We start from the raw sequence: 19,961 nt of genomic DNA on the forward strand, positions 1-19,961 counted from the left end.
CGTGTGTCGTGGAGTTTCGGTGCGACCCTTACACAGATCTTTTTTTTTTAACATTTTCTTTGCGAAAACGGGGTGCGGCCCGTACACGAGTGCGTTTACGTGGTGTGTTCAATTTTGCGAGTCGAAAAATTTCCGGAAATTTTACCCCGCATAATAGGCGCACCCCGAACTTTGAGCCGGATTTTCTGGAAAAAAAGTGCGCCTATTATGCGAGTAAATACGGTATTGCTTACAGTGGGCTACATGCCTCTCACGAAATGAGGAGACTAAGGGTAATAGTTAAAAAGTTCACTCATTATTAGTTCACCAGCCTACTAACTAGCACGTCTCAGGTGCATTTCGATGCACTACACTGCTGACAATACTATGTCAAAAAAGCACTCCTCTATCTCAAAAAGCCCGTTTTTAAAAAATTCAGGGGGCACTTTGGCTCTCTCAAGTGTAGCAAGGCGAAAGCCTTTCCTGGTGCACTGTTTGGCGGACGCATAATGCCACCTGTCGGAGCAGACGACAACTATTTTTTATTAGTTGTCCTCTGCTCCAAAAGGGGGCGCCAGGCATCTGTGGGTGACCTCATTACTTCGAATCCACGCACTCTGACGCCATAACCATTTCGACCAACCGAAAAGCGTGACACCTCTGCTGACAACCTTCTGTCGACAACGATGAGGCACTAAAGGCTCTCGCCTTAAAAACTGCAGACCATCTCAGGTGGGACACCCGGTGTGGTGTGTGCCTACCTTCTCGATGACACCCGCTCCCAACTGCCGGAGGGCGTCCATCTTGCTGCTGGGCAGGGGTGGTGAGAAGCGGATCTCCTCCCGCTGCAGCAGGGACAGGGGCACCGTGACCAGCACGTAGTCGGCCGAGAACTTGCTCTCTTCCTCGTCCTCCTTCTTGCCGGTCGCCCGCTCCGCAAAGACCCGCACTTCGCCCTCCTCCAGGCCGTAGTCGATCGCCGTCACCTGCACCAGCCGAGAGAGGGGCTGCGTGAAGTCTCCCGAAACATTCATCCCCATTGAGGTCCTCGTTTCTCACGAATCAGTCTCACGAGCATGGGCACTCGATAGCATTTAAACAATACGCGCATTTTACAGACTCTTTCAAACTGCTTTACAGGCCCTTAACGGCTATTTCACTCACTGTCCACCAGCTTCAAAAACCAAGCTCAGATGGCCTAGGCCATGCTCACTGTTCATCATCCGTTTCCACACATTTCTCTCATGGTCCTTTGTATCTTAGTGGCCTGACATCACCCGCAGAACCATTCGGGCTGTTTTAATCTCGAGGGGCATGTTCTGATTTGCGATGCAAGTCATCTGCTCGACTCCTCTTGATCACTTTCACTTAGCTGGTGGCGAAAAGCCACAGAAGAAAATAGATATGCAAGAATATAACTGATGTCGAGTGCGAGAAAATTCTGGAGGGATGATTAAGCGATGGCTCTTAGTCTTTCAGACATGAGACAGCAATCAGCCGACGGCCGAGTTGGTGAGGCCAGCGGAGGAGCGACAATGTGCAAAAACCGACAAGAGGAGAGGGAAAGGCGCGAAGATATTGAAATTCAAAAACTATTCACTACTGATAACTCAGGTTCTCACAGACACATTAAAAAAATTTTTGCGGGAGGATATTCGCAAAGCGGCGCCCTTTAACACCCCAGGCATACCACAACATTAGTGAGAGCCACTTTCAAAGCTCCTTTAACTCTTTCTATCTCACTCTCATCGACGATCTTTAGCCCGCAAAGGGGGACAAGCCTCCTTAGAACTATTTTTCTTATTTCTCGCTAGATATTCATGAAAATAACCCAGTTAATGTATTTTAATATGCTGATTTCGAACATAAGCCTACCTTTCCTGAAAAACAAGTTTGCAAAATATTATGTAATCTTTGTTTGAAACATGCAGGTAATTTCATTTTGTAACAATAAAGGCCAGAGTGAAGTTTAGCATACAGACATGATCTACAGTGTCTCTGGGGTGCAGTAAGGTAAAATGAATGCTTCAGGCCCATTTGAACAGAAGTTAGAACACGTTAAACTTAATTCAATACGGCAGCTCAGACGAAATGTGCTGTTTCAGAATTGTATGAATTGGCAATTACCTAGTCTTATTTAGCCTTGATGCACTCTCTGCGAGTTTATCTTCCCAGCAAAAAAAGAATATATGAAGCTAGCCCAACTAGACTCAGCGGTATCATCCTTGCAGAGTTGCAAATGTGTAGGGGTGTGCAAATATTGAAATTTTTGAATACGAATTGAACACGAATAAAGAGAAAAAATGGCTTCGAATATCGAATCACATATTTGGTTTATGGGGTTTAACGTCCCAAAGCTACTCAGACTATAAAAGACACTGTAGTGAACGGATCTGGAAATTTCAACCACCTGGGGTTCTTTAACGTGTGCTGACATCGCACAGTGCACGGGCCTCTAGAATTTTGCCTCCATCAAAATTCGACTGCCGTGGCTGGGATCGAACCCACATCTTTTCGGTCAGCAGCTGAGCGCCATAACCACTGAGGCACCGCAGCAGCTCGAATCAAATACAGAATATCTGTTCAGTACAAAAACAAAATTAAGAAAAGATAAATGTGCTAATGTTGCTGCCGTTATTTATTTTTTTTTTTTTCAAAATAGTGTACAATCTTTGCAATTGAAATAAACAGAACTGGACTGCCTCAGCATCGTATAAGAAAAAGCAATGCGAGCAGAAATGTCTACTACTTTATCAGACAACACAACAGTATCCAACCTTGAGTGTCATCATGCAAAATGAAATCCATAAAAGCTCACAACAAAAATTGAAAAGATGGAAAGTAAAACCTCCTTAATTCATTAGCTGAACGAACAGGAAGATAATGCCTGGGTTATCCAAAGGTCGATTTATAGAATGCCCAGCAGGCCTCGGGAAAAAAAAAAACTGCCAATAATGCGGTAAAGCCTTATGAGACAGCTACGTCACGCAACACCTGGAAGCCCCCGACAAGAGTCCAGTTCTGGAGCGCTGGAAGAACAACGCGAACGCAAGCGAGGGCCCAGGGAACTCATATCGACGTCACAATGGCGAGAGTGCTTCTAAAAAGGAAAAAGAAATGAACAGCGACAGAGCTAGGATTGGGCTACCGGCAAATTTGCAGGCCGACATCTGCAGTTGCCGCGGGTGAGTGGCGAAGCTCAGAAACCGAAACTATGCGGCCAGTGACTGAGGCCCTCCGAACGTTGTCACGGACACTAGCTTCGATCAAATCCCTATCCGTGACAATTCCAGCACTGCTGTGTACACGGCTGGCGTCGGCTCGAACTGAGCTTTCATTTTCTTTACACGGGAGCGGAGCCGGCAACGGCATTGGCGATGCTTTGTCGTTCACTGCATGGGTGTCGGATGGTGGCAATGCGCCAACCACACTTTGACCTTTGCCCGGGTGCCGAACAAATGCAGCAAGTGATAATTCATCCACCCTCCTGGCATCGCACATGTTGCACGGAGCGAAGAAGACTCTCTCAAGAAGGCGCCATGCTTCCCAAGGCAAAGAAGCCCAACCCAAGGCCTAACCAATCACAGAGCGCCATTTTGATCATGTGGTTTTTCTCACTAATAAAAATGCGGCGTGCACGTTCTCGTTGTGGTTGTTTTGCCCAAGAACGGAAGAATCCCGCATTGCTTACCATTTTTTTTAAAAAGCTGGAGGCGCGAGCTTTCAAACGAGACCAGAACAGTGTTGGGGGAGCACCTAGGTGACAAGTGTCGGCGGGGCACAATTCAACCTCAATTTAAAAGGCAATGGGTGCGCCTTTGAAAATTTAAACAGCTGTTAGAAAGCAAACACTCATTATTTCTTTCTAAATACAGTAGAATCTCGATGATACGAATTTCAAGGTAACACGCAAAATATTCGTATCATCCCGAATTCGTATGATCCAAAACAAGACAACTTCAACATGAGAACGAACACAAAAATGAACCAAACTTTATTATGGCGAGCTATTTCCGGCCGAAAAAGTCCGTAATGCTTGTCTGAACTTTTTTGCCATCGATGTCGCGGACAAGCCCCGCCTGAAATGCATAAAACCGTGCAGCGGTTTCGTCGCTCACGCTGCCGGCACTTACGGTGCGGCGCAGAACGTCCAGAGCGTGAAGAGTCTCTCCCGTTGACGGCGGTTGATCACACTCGTCGGCGTCTTCACCATCGCTGTCAGGTTCATGTTCGCCATCATCTGCTTGCTCGCTAACCAAGTCTTCAATAGACCTTAGCCCGCAGGTCGCGACGTTGTCGTCCGCGGTAACGAAGTCTCGAGCCGAAGCTTCAGTTTCCAAGCTGTCCCAGCCATCAATGGTCAAGTCTTCATCTGGCTCTTGGCAATCTCCCGCGGAGGCCGCATCACGCCCGATGGCAAATCCGCACTTTCTAAAACAGTTTGAGATTGTCTCTGGAGTTACACTATCCCAGGACATAGCTATAAAGTGTAAAGCATCCAAGAGGCTGATCCGCAAGTTGGCTTCTTTGCGGTCAATTTTTGCCAGCAGACGCCTCACTAAAAGTCCTTTGAAATGATGCTTCACATTTCGTATTATCCCAGCGTCCAGTGGCTGCAGGTGGCTCGTAGTATTCGCCGGCAGGAACCTGACTGTCAGGTTATTGAACAACATTTCCTTTGGGTGGGCAGAGCACTGGTCCATGAAAAGCAAAATTTTCCGGTCTCTTGACGCCATTTTGCGATCAAGGCTTGTCAAAAATTCGCGGAAAAAATCTGCAGTCATCCACGCCTTTCGATTGCCTTTGTAAATGACAGGCAAACGTTCCGCCGATCGGAAACACCTCGGTTTCTTGGACTTGCCGATGACGGTAAGCTGGAGCTTCTCGGATCCATCCGAATTGCAACAAAAGAGTACTGTAACTCTCTCCTTGCTCTTCTGGCCGCCCTGGCATGCCTGTCCTTTCACACACAAACTCCTCTCCGGTTGAAGGTTGTAGAAGAGGCCCGCCTCGTCGGCATTGAATATGTCGCGTGGCGCGTCATCTGAAATCAGCGCCGGCAGCGTGTCCAGCCACTCGTCAACAGCTGCCTCGTCCACTTTCTTGCCTTCACCTGAGACGACCCGGTAGACAAGTCCGTGCCTCTCTTTGAAGCGGTGCAGCCATCCGCCAGACGCTTGGAAACCTTCAATTCCAAGCGCAAGTGCGATGCTGTCGGCTTTTTCACGCAGCACCTTGCCGTCCACGTTGACGCCGGCCGCCGTCACTTCGCGGAACCAAGTCAGCAGGACCTCTTCCAGCTTGACATGGGTCGCCGTTTTCGCCTGCTTGACGTTCACACCGAAGTGCTGCGCATTCTTTAAGATCACCTCTCGCTGCCCAACAATGGTGCAGAGCGTCGACAGCGCTAACCCTAGCTCTTTCGCTAAGTCGACGCGCTTCTTCTTGGGGTTTTCGTCAACCTTCTTCAGCACCTCAAGCTTCTCCTTAAAAGAGAGGGCTTTACGCTTCCGCGACATGTCGGCAGCTGCGAACGCTTGCGTCCTTGTCAAATTTGCGCAGTTCACGATGCCACGATACAGCGAAGCTCACAAAGAGGCGGCGAACGGAGAACTGCGGCGGCGGCAGACAGCGGCACAGGCTTCCTGGGAGCAGCTGGCGAGACAACTTTTCGATAGACCAATGAGCTGCCAGCAAATGGGTGACCGGGCACGTGACTCGCCTTTGCCGCCCTTGGCTCGTCAGGCTGCTACAGGCACGATCTGTCTCGAGGGGGGCGCACGCTCTTAAAAAAGAGCGAGCGCGCACCCCTCGAGACCGGCCGTGCTACAGGTTACAAAAGGGAGGTGAGGGTAGGATGGCTAGCGGGATGGAGAGGAGGCAGCTGGAAACCCCTCTCCACATCTGCGTGCCATCAGTGGCTCGGTTTGCGCGCTCGTGCAACGTTCGTTCGTGTATTCCGCGGCGAGGGGTGGAGAGGAGTCAACGGCGGCCGCGGCGGGTGTTCCCCTCTCCTCTGGAGACCAGCCGCACCGGCCCGCTCGCATGCGCCGCTGGTTTGCGCGTTCGTATCATCCGCGGCGGGTTCAGAAAGTGTTCGTATCACGCCGAATCTTAACGTATTCTGTACCATGTAGTCCGTTCAAAGCATTCTTTAAATTCGTATCATCCCGAAATTCGTATCAGCCGTAATCGTATCATCGAGATTATACTGTATTCAATTTCAGGCGGGAAACAGCCTCGTGAATTCTAACATGAAAAATTTTCGGCTCGAAAGAGCCCGTGTCCCCCCTTAACCAGCATATGTAGGAGCGTGAAACAGAGGAGGGCGCAAGCATGAAAAAATGGCCAGAAAGGGCTGGCCAACTTTCACGCGTGGTTGTGGGTTCTCTGCTGTGTGTAGAAGTGTATTATTTGGATCAGATGTTCATGACTACACAATGCAGCGATTGAGTTTGTGTGTTCTCCTCAGGCATTGCATCATTATCACCACCAGTCTGACTTCGCTTCCTTCTCCTCCTCCTCCTCATCATCATCAGCTTGACAACGCCCACTGCAGGGCAAAGGCCTCTTTCATGTCTCTCCAGTAAACCCTGTCCTCTGCCAGTGGCAGCCACCGAATCCCCGCAAACTTCTTAATCTCATCTGCCCAGCTTACTTTCTGCCGCCCTCCACTACGCTTGCCTTCTCTTGGAATCCACTCCGTTACCCTTAGGGACCAGTGGTTATCTTGCCTTCACATTACGCATGCCCTGCCCAAGCTCACTTCTTTCCCTTGATTTGAACTAGGATGTCAATAACCCGCGTTTGTCCTCTCACCCTACGTCCACAGCAGGATGAAGGTCTCCCCCGTAAGGTGTTCTAGGGGCCCTTTAATGTGAGGTGCCACTGCTTAGCACACAAACGTCTTTGGCACTTAGCCTCCATCAAAACCTGGCAGCTGTTGCTGCAGAGGCAGTCAAGCCTGAGATGCACCCAAACGTGCCGAAGGAGAGGAGAGAGGGGGGACCCACGTGCTGCCCGTAGCGGATGTCCAGCCCTTCGGCCAGGGCCTGGAGGAGGCAGCCGAAGCCGTCGGGCACCAGGGCGTGCTGCCCGCTGAACTGGGGGAAGCGCTCGTTCTGGTCCCACTGCAGGGCCGACACCTCCCGCAGGGGGGCCCCACACGCATACTCCAGGTTGCCAATGTGGAACTGCAGCACGTTGCACTCCTCCTGTAACACAGAGACACAGCAGAGAGAGAGAGAGAGAGACGACGTCAGTCAGCCACTGCCAAACAACAACACTGCCCGGGCACTTCACCACCACCACAAGAATGAGACAATGCAGCCTCTTGTGGTGCTACCAATGACGAATGCAGCAACACACGAGTGCTTCTAAACACAAAGCTAGAATACAGAGGCAGTAATTTTATGCCCTCGTCTGTGGCCGACACAAGTGCAGGCAGCTATTTGAATGCCGTTGAACAAAACACATTGTGGGGCTAGTTGGTGAAGCATGGTTTCTGGAAGAAGTTTTTTCAGCGCTACAAAAAAAAGAGGACACAGAAAGAGAGAAGTACACAGGACAGCGCCCATCCTGTGTACTTCTTTCTTTCTGTGTTCTCATTTTTTTTTTAATTCTGAAAAAAACTTCTTCAAGAAACCGTTTAACAAAGATTTCTGGTTCCGAATATTTGAACTGAGCTTGGTGGCTGTACGAATCCGGAAGCAATCTGGAATTACCTCAAGAATACAGCATTACCATGGGCCTCAGAAAAGACCCGTACCCAAAAAATGCTTTTATCGTGCCTCCCAATGTCATTTTCATATTATTCATTCAACAAGTGATCGACATTTCACGCAAATTAACAACAACAATAATAAAAACAATGCCTTTATTTTAATACTCTCTTCAAACCAATAAAGCTACCATCAGGACACGAGGTGTGCCCGCAGCAAGCTAAACTTTGTGGGGGAGAAAAAAAATTTGCTCACTGACACAAGAGAAAACCAGTGTGCCGAGAAGAACCAACTCGCAGCTTACCTCACTGAACTCCATCTGCGTATCATCCAGGAAGCTTTGGTGCATTTCCATCAGCTTGTCTGCAGACAGAGAAAAAAACAGCCCCCCTCAAGATTTGGAAAGATGTGGCACGGATTAAGAACTTCGTGGCCACAGCACAACTTCCTCCTTTTTCGGACGAAACTGTTCTTGATCCGTTTCATACCACAACTGTTTAGGCAAAGGTGGCCCAAAATTATTGACAAACACCTGACATCGGAGAGGACCTTTTTTTGTGCGGTAACTGTGTATTATCACAAAAAAAATCCACGTTTCTATACTAATGTTCAAAATGCTGCAATTAAAGGGAAACTGAAATGACTTCTTGAGAATTCGAGATGATTCAAGGAATCTCATGCATGAAGCTCCTTCTAGGTGAAGCATGTCAAGTAGTTTTGCGCTAGTGTTTAAAAAGGTGCTGCAATCGGCAATTAAAACCGCGACAATGTTCAGGTTCTCCTCAGTGTGTCGGAGAACTGTGGAGAAAATCGTAATGATGCTACTGCTACCGAAATTTCAGGTTTCCAGTGCCTTTGCCCACACAGTGCTGTGTGTCTTCCGCCGCCACCAAACAACGCTTCGTGGGCATTACCTTCGGTGGGGTTGGTTTTTCCTTTACGCAGCCGTTTCTTCGCTGTAAATGTAGCAGTGTAGTGCCGCCATACATGACGTCCCTGCCCAGAGCTGTGCACTAAGGAGAAGACTGAACGCCTACGCAGCTTCATTCGACAATTACATTACCATTTCAAAATGCTAGTGCAAAAAACCATCGCATTCGTTACCTGCAAGTTTCACATATAAGACTCCTTTAAGCTCCTTGAATTTTAAGATCTCTTCAATCACCTTTTACCTTCTAATTGCAGAATTTAAGGGCACCCTCCAAGTACCCTAACGGAGCCATTAAATATGATGAAGAAAAAGATTGCACTGACCACGGCAAAGTGCTGAATTTTGCATGTTTGCACACCTCCAAGCTATACAAGTGACCATGCAAAGAGCCCCTCTTTTGTTTCGCACACAACAGATGTCAGCCATAAGGTGGGAACACTGAGTGGGACTATCGAGATCGGCTAGTGCACCTCGGTCGACGGCGAGTTGGTACTTTCACGCCGGCGAATGCCAGAGTCCCCAATGTCTCACTCTTACACATTCAACATTTCACCCATCATAACGGGAAACAGCGCCAATAAGAAGATATTGCGGCCAGTGTCCCTGGCCGTCCTCACCGAAGAGGCAGATGTCCTCGGTCTGCCCAACGCGCCACTGAGCCACAGCATCCAGCATGGCGTTGAAGTGGAATTCCACCCGATGGTCACGCTCCGACGACACCATGTGTCCCTGGGTTGTGTACAGATCGCAGTGGTCGCGGATCAACCGCATGCCGTGGCCCGTCTGCAGGCACAGCGTCGTCAGCGGGCTGCGCAAGACGTGTCAACCATTAATTGCAGCGCAGCTTGCAGCATGTCTGTCCCCAGTGCGCAGCAAGCACACAGAGATGCAGCACAACAGCAGTCGAGAAAAGAGGGTTCACACATGTGGAGCCCTGCAGCACCTATCATGACTTAGTGCTGTGACCACGTCTTGTATAGCAAATGCAGCTTTATCCATGTCTCAAAGAACGCTCAAATAACAGAGAGAGAGTGAAAAAAAAGGTACACGTGACACAACCTGCTTCCATCTCACTCACATGGACATTTATTTGTGACAAAAATATTACCACTTCTTTCACACAGTCAAACCCCGATATAACGAATATGGGTATTAAACAATACTGGACATGTCAAACTCTTCTTAAATATTTTTTACAAAAGTATGCAATTTTTACTCCATATACTGAATGTGGTTGGCTATAAAACGGATGTATCGAACTCCAGCACTGAGCGGTGCCCACTCGGATGACAGGTGGCAGGCTTTCCTGCACTACACAAGAGACTAATGGCGGTGCGGCAGGCGTTCACACCAAGGTTTCCGGTGTGGAGGATTAGTAGTCAAGCGCGTGTTCACACCTCTCGCACCTGTCGACAGCACTTTTGAAGCCTTGCAGTCCTTGCAGCACCCATCCTGCACTCACGTCAGCTGTCACAGAGGTGGTTAAAATGATGGCAGCCTTCACTCCGAGCTGGCCCACTTGCCACCTAGGCCACATGACCTTGCGACGTCATCACAACCTGCCCACTCTGGCAGGTGGCAGTTAAAGTAATGACTGGTCGTTATGGTGGAAAAAATAAAAATTTAAATGCATCACTCTTGAGCGGCGTACTCTTGAATCATTTTACCATCATCAAAACGGGAGCCCGCATGCGAGGCGTTAGCGGTAATGAAATTATGATTGTTCATTAAGATCTGTTTATTACACATTTGGGCATTTACCCATTAACGTTATTGCGTACCCTCCAGTTCTCATCCTACTACCAGAGTGGGGGCTTTTTCATTTTGAGTCCTGCAAAGTGACGAACAGGGTGTGTGGCACCCACCTGTTGGTGACCCCCGTGACGATGTGGGCGCCCATGCCCAGGCAGACCCCGAGCGTGCTGTCGTCCCGCACCCGGCCTCCCAGGCGGTCCGAGGCCTCCAGCACGGTCACCCGCAGGCCCAGCCGCTGGAGGTGGCGGGCAGCCGACAGCCCCGCCGGACCAGCACCCACCACCAGCACATGCCTCTGCGCACGGACACAACACACACAAGGCGCAGTGAGACCCCCCCACAGGTGCCTCACAAACACCTGATGCTGCTATTCTGGACACAGGCACGGTAGCTGGGAGCTGCCAAGGGCCACATCTGATACACGTGCAGTACGTGCCTGTCAATGCAGGATGCAAATCACAAATGATTCAGTGAACGTGCAAACACAAGAAAATTGGAAGACAAAGGACAGGCAGAGCAATCACTGCACAGGATGCGGTCATCCAGTCAAGTAAGGACATTACATAAACATGGACTTCATTAAGGGTTCTCTCAGCAATGGAAAACACTGTCTGCCAACTGCTTCAAAACACTGCACAAACTGGGGATTGCCCCAGCCCTCTACAATCAAACCCAATCGCAACAAACCAGGGTAGAGCTAATTATGCTTCATAAATAAATAAATAAATAGGTTTGGTTTGATTTGTCGGGTTTAACGCCCCAAAGCAACTCAGGCTGTGAGGCGTATCGTAGTAGAGGGCTCTGGGCAATTTCAACCTCCTGGGGGTTCTTTAATGTGCACTGACATCACACAGTATGCGAGCCTCTATGATTTCGTCCCCACCGAAATGTGACCACTGCGGCAGAGATTGAACCCACGTCTTCTGGGTTAGCAGCTGAACGCCTTAACTAAATGCAGTAAAATCTTGTTGATATGTTCCCGGTTCATACAATTTTACGGTTCACTCGGTCAAAAGCTGACATTTAAGGTGTCCCACAGAGTTACACTATTTACTCGCATAATGCTCGCACCCCGCACATTGGCTGCCGAAAGCTAGAATTTTTTTTTTTCCTCACATAATCGTCGAAATTCATAATCGAAAATTACTGCCGCAAGAATCATCTGCACATGGTAGCGAGCACCATCTTTCAAGCGCTACTGAAACTAATTGGCCCGGTTTGGCGCGTGCGCTACGAGGCGGAGCAAGCATGCTCTGTTGACCGATCGTCCCGTGAAGAGAACGTTCCGCAAGTTCCACGCAGTTTTGGCCTCGTTCCGTATTTGCTACTTTTGTCAACGTGCCCTTAGTGCCACTTCACCATGGGGTGGTATGCAAGCTACACAGCTGCTCTTCAGTCAAAAGCTGCCGAGTACGCGTTAGAGCACGGCAACCGTGCCGCCAGCAGATACTTCGGTGTCGAGTTCTGCGTCCGCTACTGGATACAGCAGCATGACAAGCTTCTAAAGAGAGGCAAGAGTCGAAACTGCACTCTTGGAGTACATCAAGGCTCTGCGGACAGATGGATGCACCATGTCAATATAGCTAATACGGAACTACGCAGGCATAACTGCAAGAAAGGAGGGCATCTCGGCGCAAGATTTCCGAGCAAGTGAAGGGTGGGCTACGCTATTCATGCGGCGTAATGGACTGTCTATCAAGAGGTGAGCGATGCTTTGCCAGCGGCTACCCGCAGCCTATGAAGAAAAAATCGTGGACTTCCATCGTTTCACAATACAGATTCGGCAGGAAAAAAAACTTCTTGCCCTTGCAGCTTGGAAACGCAGACCCGCTTAATTGTGATATGCCAAGCAGCAGAGTGGCTTGTTTGGCACAGCCAGTGTATGCTGAGAAAGCTGGCGAGCGCTCGAGCATCGGAGGAGTGTAGCAGTTTAAACCAGAATGCTGTAACACATCCTCTACACTCAAATTCTCTGGAGGAAGCAGGACCTTCAGACCCCCAAGCGATTTGGCAAGCTTCAGATCGAGAGCAAAAGTGCCTAACCCCTCACAAACCATATCTAACACTTAAACGCACGCATTACCAAACCACCTGTGAGTTTTATAACCTCGTGTAAAAGCAGGCCCCTGACCTTTGGGGCCAGTGTTCCGCATGGTTGCTTTATCTCCCTGCGATTGGATGACGCTGTTGACTACGAAAAAAATCATTCGATCCTGCTACGACAAAGAAAACGTCTTTCAAAGTGAATGATGCAAAACACCAGCAACACGGACACAGCTGACCGTGTGCTTTTGTTGATAACGGACAACGGGTGTATGATACGGAATTTCAACTGAAGCAAAAAAATTCTCAATCCCCCCCCCCCCCCCCCCCCCCCCCCAATGGTGGCAAGCGCATTCTACATCTATTTGCCTTGCGATCCTAGGCTTCGCACATGTCGCGATGTGATCATTTGGCAAGAAGTACCGTACTTACCCAATTCCAACGCGCACCTTTTTTCGGGGAAAATACGTCTCAAAATCGCATGCGCGTTGGATTCGAGTACAAACCGAAACTGCCCCATAGCTGCCCATCGTCATCGCCATTATACGATGTGGGAGCTCACTAACTGCTGGCAAACATGGGAGCACGTTTGCTCGTCGTCTTCTGCGTCGCAGGAGCCGTTTTCAACCGGTGTGGCGCTTGTCATTGGTCGCGTGCTCAGCGACCACAGACCACGTTCACGGCGACGGTATCCCGTGCACTGCCGCGGGTGGACGCCTCATCACTGCCTTTGCACGATTGAGATACGCGGCTCGAAGAATATGTTGACGAAACAACGGTTGTCGGAAACGCGTCATTTCGGCGGTAAAGTTCCAAAAACGATGCGAGTCCTTTCTGTTTTGAGGCCGATTCTCTGACAGAGATTGATTACATCGTCCGCAGGCAGGGCACGCCGTGCCGCTGACGAGGTCGTGCATCATACCGATCTCACAGATAACAGCGCTTCTGCGCTCATTTTTACGCTTGTTTTGGCCGTCGAACATCTTTATCTTTCACTCAAATGCACTGACGAAGTCATGGATGCTCCGCAAGAAGCTTGAAGGATCCAAATGGTGCATCGCCCTTGCCGCAGTTACGCCTAGCAGCAGACGTACCTCCCGTCACCGGAGCTCTCCGCTTGCGCTTGGGGCGTCTTCCTTTATCCTGATGCTTTGTCAGGAACTTGCGTGAACGAAAATCTCGTTTCTCAGTCACATCCATAGCGGAGAAAGAAGAAAAACCCGGCAGAAGCGTTGGTTCACGTCTCGGTGGCGGCAGAACGAAGAAAGAGCGTCTGCGTCCGACCGTGCGGTGGAATGCTTGTAGCCAATGGAAGGGCTTTGATCGTACCACGTGATTTGAAGGGCCAGTCGCGACGCTCGACTCGGGCGGGAAACTATTTTTTTTTCGTATTTTTATCAAGAATGCGCCGCTGTCGAAGTGGCTTCTGGTAGAAGATGGATAGGCCTACTTCCCCACGAAAGTTCAAGAGCGGGCGACGCCGTGGAGCGAAATGCCACGTTCCCGAAATTCGATCAAATTCGCACTTTCGCGAGCCACCACGAGTGCTTTAATTGCATTTTTTTACTAACTTCCCATTGATTATCGGCTTTGATTTTTTTATGCATAAAAGAAGAGGCTTGGGGGAATGCAAAACGCAAGAAAATACAAAATCGACTTTATCGAAAAAAATCGCGGTTTTTTTCACCCGCATCTCTCCTTAAAATATAAAAACGGTTGCAAATTATTTTCATTCGTGGAAGTCACATGCACGTTAGAAGCGGGGCTTGTAGTTTTTTTTTTTCATTACCAATATCGGGCGTGCGTTACAATCGGGGCTTGAAATTTTTTATTATTTTTTTTTTGGTGCCATAAATTGGGTGCGCGTTGGAATCGGGGGCGCGTTGGAATTGGGTAAATACGGTACACCGTCCCGGCCAGACGCTCTATACTATAGCTGCTTCTTTGAAAATAACCTTTACTATAACTGAAGCAGCTTCACTCTACTATATCAGAGTTTTTTCTATAACCGAATTTACTATATGGCGGGGTTCTGCTGTAATCCAGGTTTAACTGCACTGAACTTCGTTGAAAGTGAGTCCTGCTACATCCAAATATTTGACATATGAAATGCATTCCGCTATAGCTGGGTCTGAGACTGTACAGTCAGCTAGTGCCCAGACCTGTTGGCAGGCGGGTGGCAGGGGTGGGCGGGGCCTGTCGATGGGCAGGGCCCCGTGGTTGATGAGTCCCCGGGCGGTGAAGAAGCGCAGCACCCGGTGGGCCTCCAGCAGGCAGCGCAGGCGCACCAGGCCCCGGCAGAGCAGGTGCCGGGACACCCAGGACATGTCCAGCCACGCCTGGGGACGCAGGGCCCACAGGGAGAGCACCACATTGCGCACGCCCAGGTACATCACCTGCTCCAGGGAGGGGGACACACGCATCTGTCACACAACTGGACACACATGCTGCATAACCTGCCCCCAGCGAAACTTCAACAACTCACTTTGTACACATGCTAACGAGCTGAGAAGCCTCCCAAATTTAAAAGGCGCAACCACTTTTTCCTCATTGAAGGACAGCGCAGAAAAAGACAACACACCTAAAGCAACACACGATGAGCGCAGAAAAAGACAAGACACATGAAGGAACACTTTATGTGTGTGTTTTTCTGCACTGTCCTTCAATCAAGATGAACGAGTACCAACATGCCCAACTTCTCGCTCTGCACAACCACTCTTTTTGTCCATGCAAGCTTCCTCGCCCTGCACAAATGTCCTCCTTCCCAATGCAACATCACTTATTGTGACGTCTCACTTGGCAGTCGCATCACATCCCACTTCGCATGATTAAACTGGATGGGGAGACGACTGTGCTCAGTGCCAAGATGCTGCAAGCAGCAATAATAAGAGAGCCACGGAAGGCAGCAGACACAAAAAAATTGGCTGAAGATTACCGTTCTCGATAATGCGATCTCTGAGCACAGCTGGAGCAGTATTTCAACCATAGCCGACCGCAGATAGGACGCACAGTGCCGAATGAAGGCGGCCATGGGATTAGGCTTCAGCAGCGCACACACTGATCCGTTGTCGCTGCGCTTATTGCTGAGCCTCTCATCGAGCGAATCCCCACTGGAAACATTTTGTGTCTGCGAGAGACATTTGGCCCCATGGATTTAATTTAACGGTTTTAATGGCGAAGCAGCGTCGCTGCAACACAAGAAGCTGAAACTGAGGCCCAGCGCCATCCCACGGATATGCCTACCAGTGTACTTGAGCACAAATCTGTCACAATGTTTCAGTGTTAGACAGCTGTACTCTTCAATGTGCTGATGACTTTTGGTGCGAAAGCACTACTTCATGGAGTCAAACTCAACCAAGTGTGGCATCTCGCCACTTTGGGGGTGCAGAAATAAATCAATTATTTCAGCAACTGATTTTCGAACAGATCAGCTTCGCTGGCTACTGCACGAGAGCACTGTGCTATCACCGCAGCTGATCATACCTCATGTTAAAACTGCAACACACACTCTCGCTGTGCATTGCACGTCATTGTCTTCGTCAATTTCCATCTGCGGAACCAACAGATCACATCAGCTTAACCTCGACCAGAGCTTAACCTGAGTCTAATATTGCCGCCAGATGCGCCGACAGCCCAGCAAAGCAAAATCATAAGCCCACCAGGCTAAACACATGCTTTCGCATGTCTATTCGGTTTAATTGCGTCTAACCCCTGCCACTTTTTATTTTTTGTACATGTTGCTCCATGCCTTTTATCATCGCTCATTTTCTGTTTATTGCGTGGCCACTGATAGCTTCTCTTACTTTGGTAGCGCAAAGCCAGCACGAGTACTGAACAAAAAGTATTGAAATTTCCTTGCACTCGCCAGCCTCACCATCATCACAGCGTGACAAAGTGTAAATAAATGCCTTATGTAGCAACAGTCTTCAGCAGCTGGCTTTGCCACCTCTGGAAGTGTGTCAGCAAAAGAAAAAAAAAAAAACATTTGAGAGAGCACCATCAAACTGCCGGTGCATTCGTCCTGTGATCCCTTTTGTAGCGCACACTCCGGTTCTTAAAATGCCGCCATAACATATTGTTTTCATCATTACTGAGATTGCAGTATTTCTCACAAAGTAAACGCCAGCCTTAAGCAGTCTTATGCACTTCGATGAAAGCAAGGGCTTGGCTGAGACAACCGCAACCCAGACCCACATAAATATGTTACTGACCGCTACACTAGATCTTCCAGTCAAATTGCAGGAAAGTTGCGGTGAAAATGAATGCACAGGCTGGATCCATGTACAAAAATCGCTGTTTTATAAAAAGCAACCAGAGAAAGTAAGCGCGTTGTTGGTAAGGAAACAGCCGCTAGCAAGGTTTACTAGCCGCCACCGTCAATCACACAGGCTTCTAGTGTGTTGATGTTGCAGCCAAGCTTCCAGGTGACAACCAGTACAGCAGCATCCATGCTAAGCCCAAACACCGATCCCTCAAAAACACAAATTCCAAATGAATATGAGCCTGTTGGCCAGAAAGTAGCCGCTGTGAACAGGGCTCGCGCAGCCATTCGTGCCCCCTCGCCGACAGCCACGCCACTAGTGGCGCGCACTGTATCTATTTGAAACTTTGGCCAGAGTTTCGTGACCAGAACAAGAATTGAAGGACTGTGGCAATGCTCAATAAAGGAACAGGTGCCTAAGAGAGCTGGCTGTAAAAAACCATGGCTAAGCAGTCTGTAACTAATAGCCCTGAAAAAAATTCAGGGGGCACTTTGGCTCTCTAGAGTGCTGTTTGGCATTAAAACTGTTTGGCATTGACTGTTTGGCATTGACTGCGAGTCTGTTTGTGCTGTACTAGTGCTTTATTTGACTACACATTAAAACTACACACTTTGACTGCCTACTTTGACTGCTTCTTTAGCGCGACTGTCTCCCTCTCTGCTTCGAGTAGTTCGGTTGTATCCATGGCTCTGTTCGCAGTAATGAGGTATGTAATGTGGTCACTCACGGATGCCTTCCGCCCCCTGTCGGAGCGGACGACAACTATTTTTTATTAGTTGTCATGTGCTCCAAAAAGGGGCGTCAGGCATCCGTGGGTGACCTCATTACTTCAAATCCGCGCACTCTGACGTCATAACCATTTCGACCAACTGAAGAGCGTGACACCTCTGCAGACAACCTTCTGTCGACAACGATGAGGCATTCAAGGCTTTCGCCTTAATAAGCATAAAAGGCAAATCCCATCTCTGCGCTTGCGGTCAACATGCAGCGTGAGTACGCTGCTATTACAAGGGCAAGGCCTTGCCTGTTCGCGGGCGTACTCGGGGAAGGCGTCCATCTCGTACGTCTCCATGATGTCCGGATGGAAGCAGAGGGCCTTGCCCTGCTCCCCGGGTCGGTAGAAAGGCTGCAGCAGCTGTGTAAGACGCCCTGCACCAGGAGAGCAGCACATCCACCCAAGCTCTCGTCGCATCTGACGCAGACACCCACATGCATATTTCCCACTGCAGGCTGATAAACAATGCAGACACCCCTCACTACTGTACTCAGCCTTCTGGCACGCCCTAGAATTCTGCAATTGTTTATTAAGGGGGGAAGAGGGTCTTAGAAATAAATTTTTACTAATGAAGTCACAACCATGAAATCTCCACGGAATATGCATTTTTCCGTGTTGATTCCAAATTTTATGTACAACAAGTAATTGTGCTTGTATGCAATCGGTTGGGTAACTTTTGCCACGAGTTCGAAAGAAATTCTGCTGCAGGGACCTTGTTAGATTGCATGCCATTGGCTTCTCTTGACATCAAGCTATGCAATAAGGGTAAAGTTATCATCCTGCCTCCTATAGAAGGTGAGCTATAGAATTTTGAAATCATCAGTTTCTTCCCGTTTGTGAAGTGGCAAATTCAAAACCCTGTAACTCAACTTCTGTGATAGACAGGATAGTAATTATTTTGCCTTTATTGCAGAGTTTAATGTCAAGACAAATCAATGGCATGTGTCCTAGCAAGTTTCCTGCAGCAAAACTTATCGAAAGCTCTCGGCAAAAAGTTGCACACCATATTATATAAGTGCACAAGGACTTGTTTCACATAAAATTACATTACATATTTGGAATCCGCACGCAAAAATACGTTTCTTAAAGATTCCATTATTGTGGCTTCATTAAGAAAAATTTTTTTCTAAGACCAGCTTCCCTCCTTAAATTTGAATGGCACCTCCACAAAGTCCAACACCCAGAGAATGGAGCTTCCTTGGCTGAAAGCAATTAGGTAGGCTTGGGCAAATATAGTGGGTTTTGTTTCGAAGCAAACAGCAATTAATGAACCGTAATTTTCTACAAATAATTTAGACGTGAACATTTCGAATACTTTTAGCACAAAAAAAATGCCACAAAGCACAACAGATATTCTCGAAATCACGTATTTCTCTAACACACAAGGCCATTACATGAAAAAAAGAAATAGTGTACACCCTGCACACCCAAAGCAACACCCATCTCCATGTACCTCGTATTGGCTCCCTCTCATTATCGCGTCACTGCATTTGATTAGCGAATTTCACGCGAAAAAAGCTACCACAGTAGCCACAGTCAGCTGACTCATCCTCGTGGAAGTCAAGGAAGCCACGCGTCCTTCCACTGGCATATGCCACCAAGCCAGATTCGGCATGGCTAGTGCGGGGTCCTACAACACGCAAGTACAAATCTGGGCGCCACGCACATGCGCAGACCTGCCACCGTGGTGGCTCAGTGGTTACGGTGCTTGGCTGCTGCCCCCACAGACGCGGGTTTGATCCTGGCCGCGGCGGCCGAATTTCTTTGGAGGAGAAATTCTAGAGGCCCATATACTGTGCCATGTCAGTGCACGTTAAGGAACCCCAGGTGGTCGAAATTATCCGGAGCCCTTCACCACAGCGTCCTTCATAGCCTGAGTTGCTTTGGGACATTGCACCCCATAAACAAACCAACCAACACGCGCAGACCAATTTCGACATGCAAGCAGGCACGTGACATGCATGCCTAGCAGGTGTCCCCAAAGTCAGGGTTTTTGATGTGAACGTGTTGTGATGCCATCCTGCAGGAGGTAGGCTGAATCAAAGCCACAAGAAGCAAGTGTTCCAGAAACGGTTCCGACGAGTACTTTGGTTCGGTTTTAATGGGGTTTAATGCCACAAAGTGACTCAGGCTGTGAGGGCCGCCGTAGTGAAGGGCTCCGGAAATTTCGACCACCTGGGGTTCTTTAGCGTGCACTTACATCGCACAGTACACGGGCCTCTAGAATTTTCCCTCCATCAAAATTCGACCGCCGCTGCCGGGATCGAACCCGCGTCTTTCGGGTCAGCAGCCGAGCGCCGTAACCACAGAGCCACCGCGGCAGCTATGAAGACTGAAGTTTAGAATATGATATACTTTACTATTTAACCTAATGTTTGCAAAAGCTTACAATTAAGTACAGCTATCCAAAGAGTTTTGGAAAATCAAAATGTGGTCAGGTTACGCAGCCAAAACTGCATCAACATATCTAGTGAAGCAGCGCAACGGCACAGGGC

General features: G+C 48.9%; 1 protein-coding gene across 3 annotated transcripts in view; it reads right to left on the minus strand.

The window, feature by feature from the left end:
• Positions 1-19,961, minus strand: part of LOC149369583 (lysine-specific histone demethylase 2-like) — a 68,478-nt gene that overhangs the window by 22,384 nt on the left and 26,133 nt on the right. For all 3 annotated transcript variants that reach the window (XM_089558990.1, XM_089558999.1, XM_089558994.1), the window contains exons 8-14: positions 17,716-17,840; positions 14,592-14,825; positions 10,497-10,681; positions 9,249-9,439; positions 8,005-8,063; positions 6,993-7,193; positions 741-965 (exon numbers count right to left, since the gene is read on the minus strand). In XM_089558990.1, the coding sequence (XP_089415116.1) occupies positions 741-965; positions 6,993-7,193; positions 8,005-8,063; positions 9,249-9,439; positions 10,497-10,681; positions 14,592-14,825; positions 17,716-17,840 (1,220 nt within the window). The remainder of the gene's footprint in view (positions 1-740; positions 966-6,992; positions 7,194-8,004; positions 8,064-9,248; positions 9,440-10,496; positions 10,682-14,591; positions 14,826-17,715; positions 17,841-19,961) is intronic.

The sequence above is a fragment of the Amblyomma mixtum genome, chromosome 1 (genome assembly GCF_055824585.1).
Source record: "Amblyomma mixtum isolate Tamu chromosome 1, ASM5582458v1, whole genome shotgun sequence".
In the NCBI taxonomy this organism is placed as follows: domain Eukaryota; kingdom Metazoa; phylum Arthropoda; class Arachnida; order Ixodida; family Ixodidae; genus Amblyomma; species Amblyomma mixtum.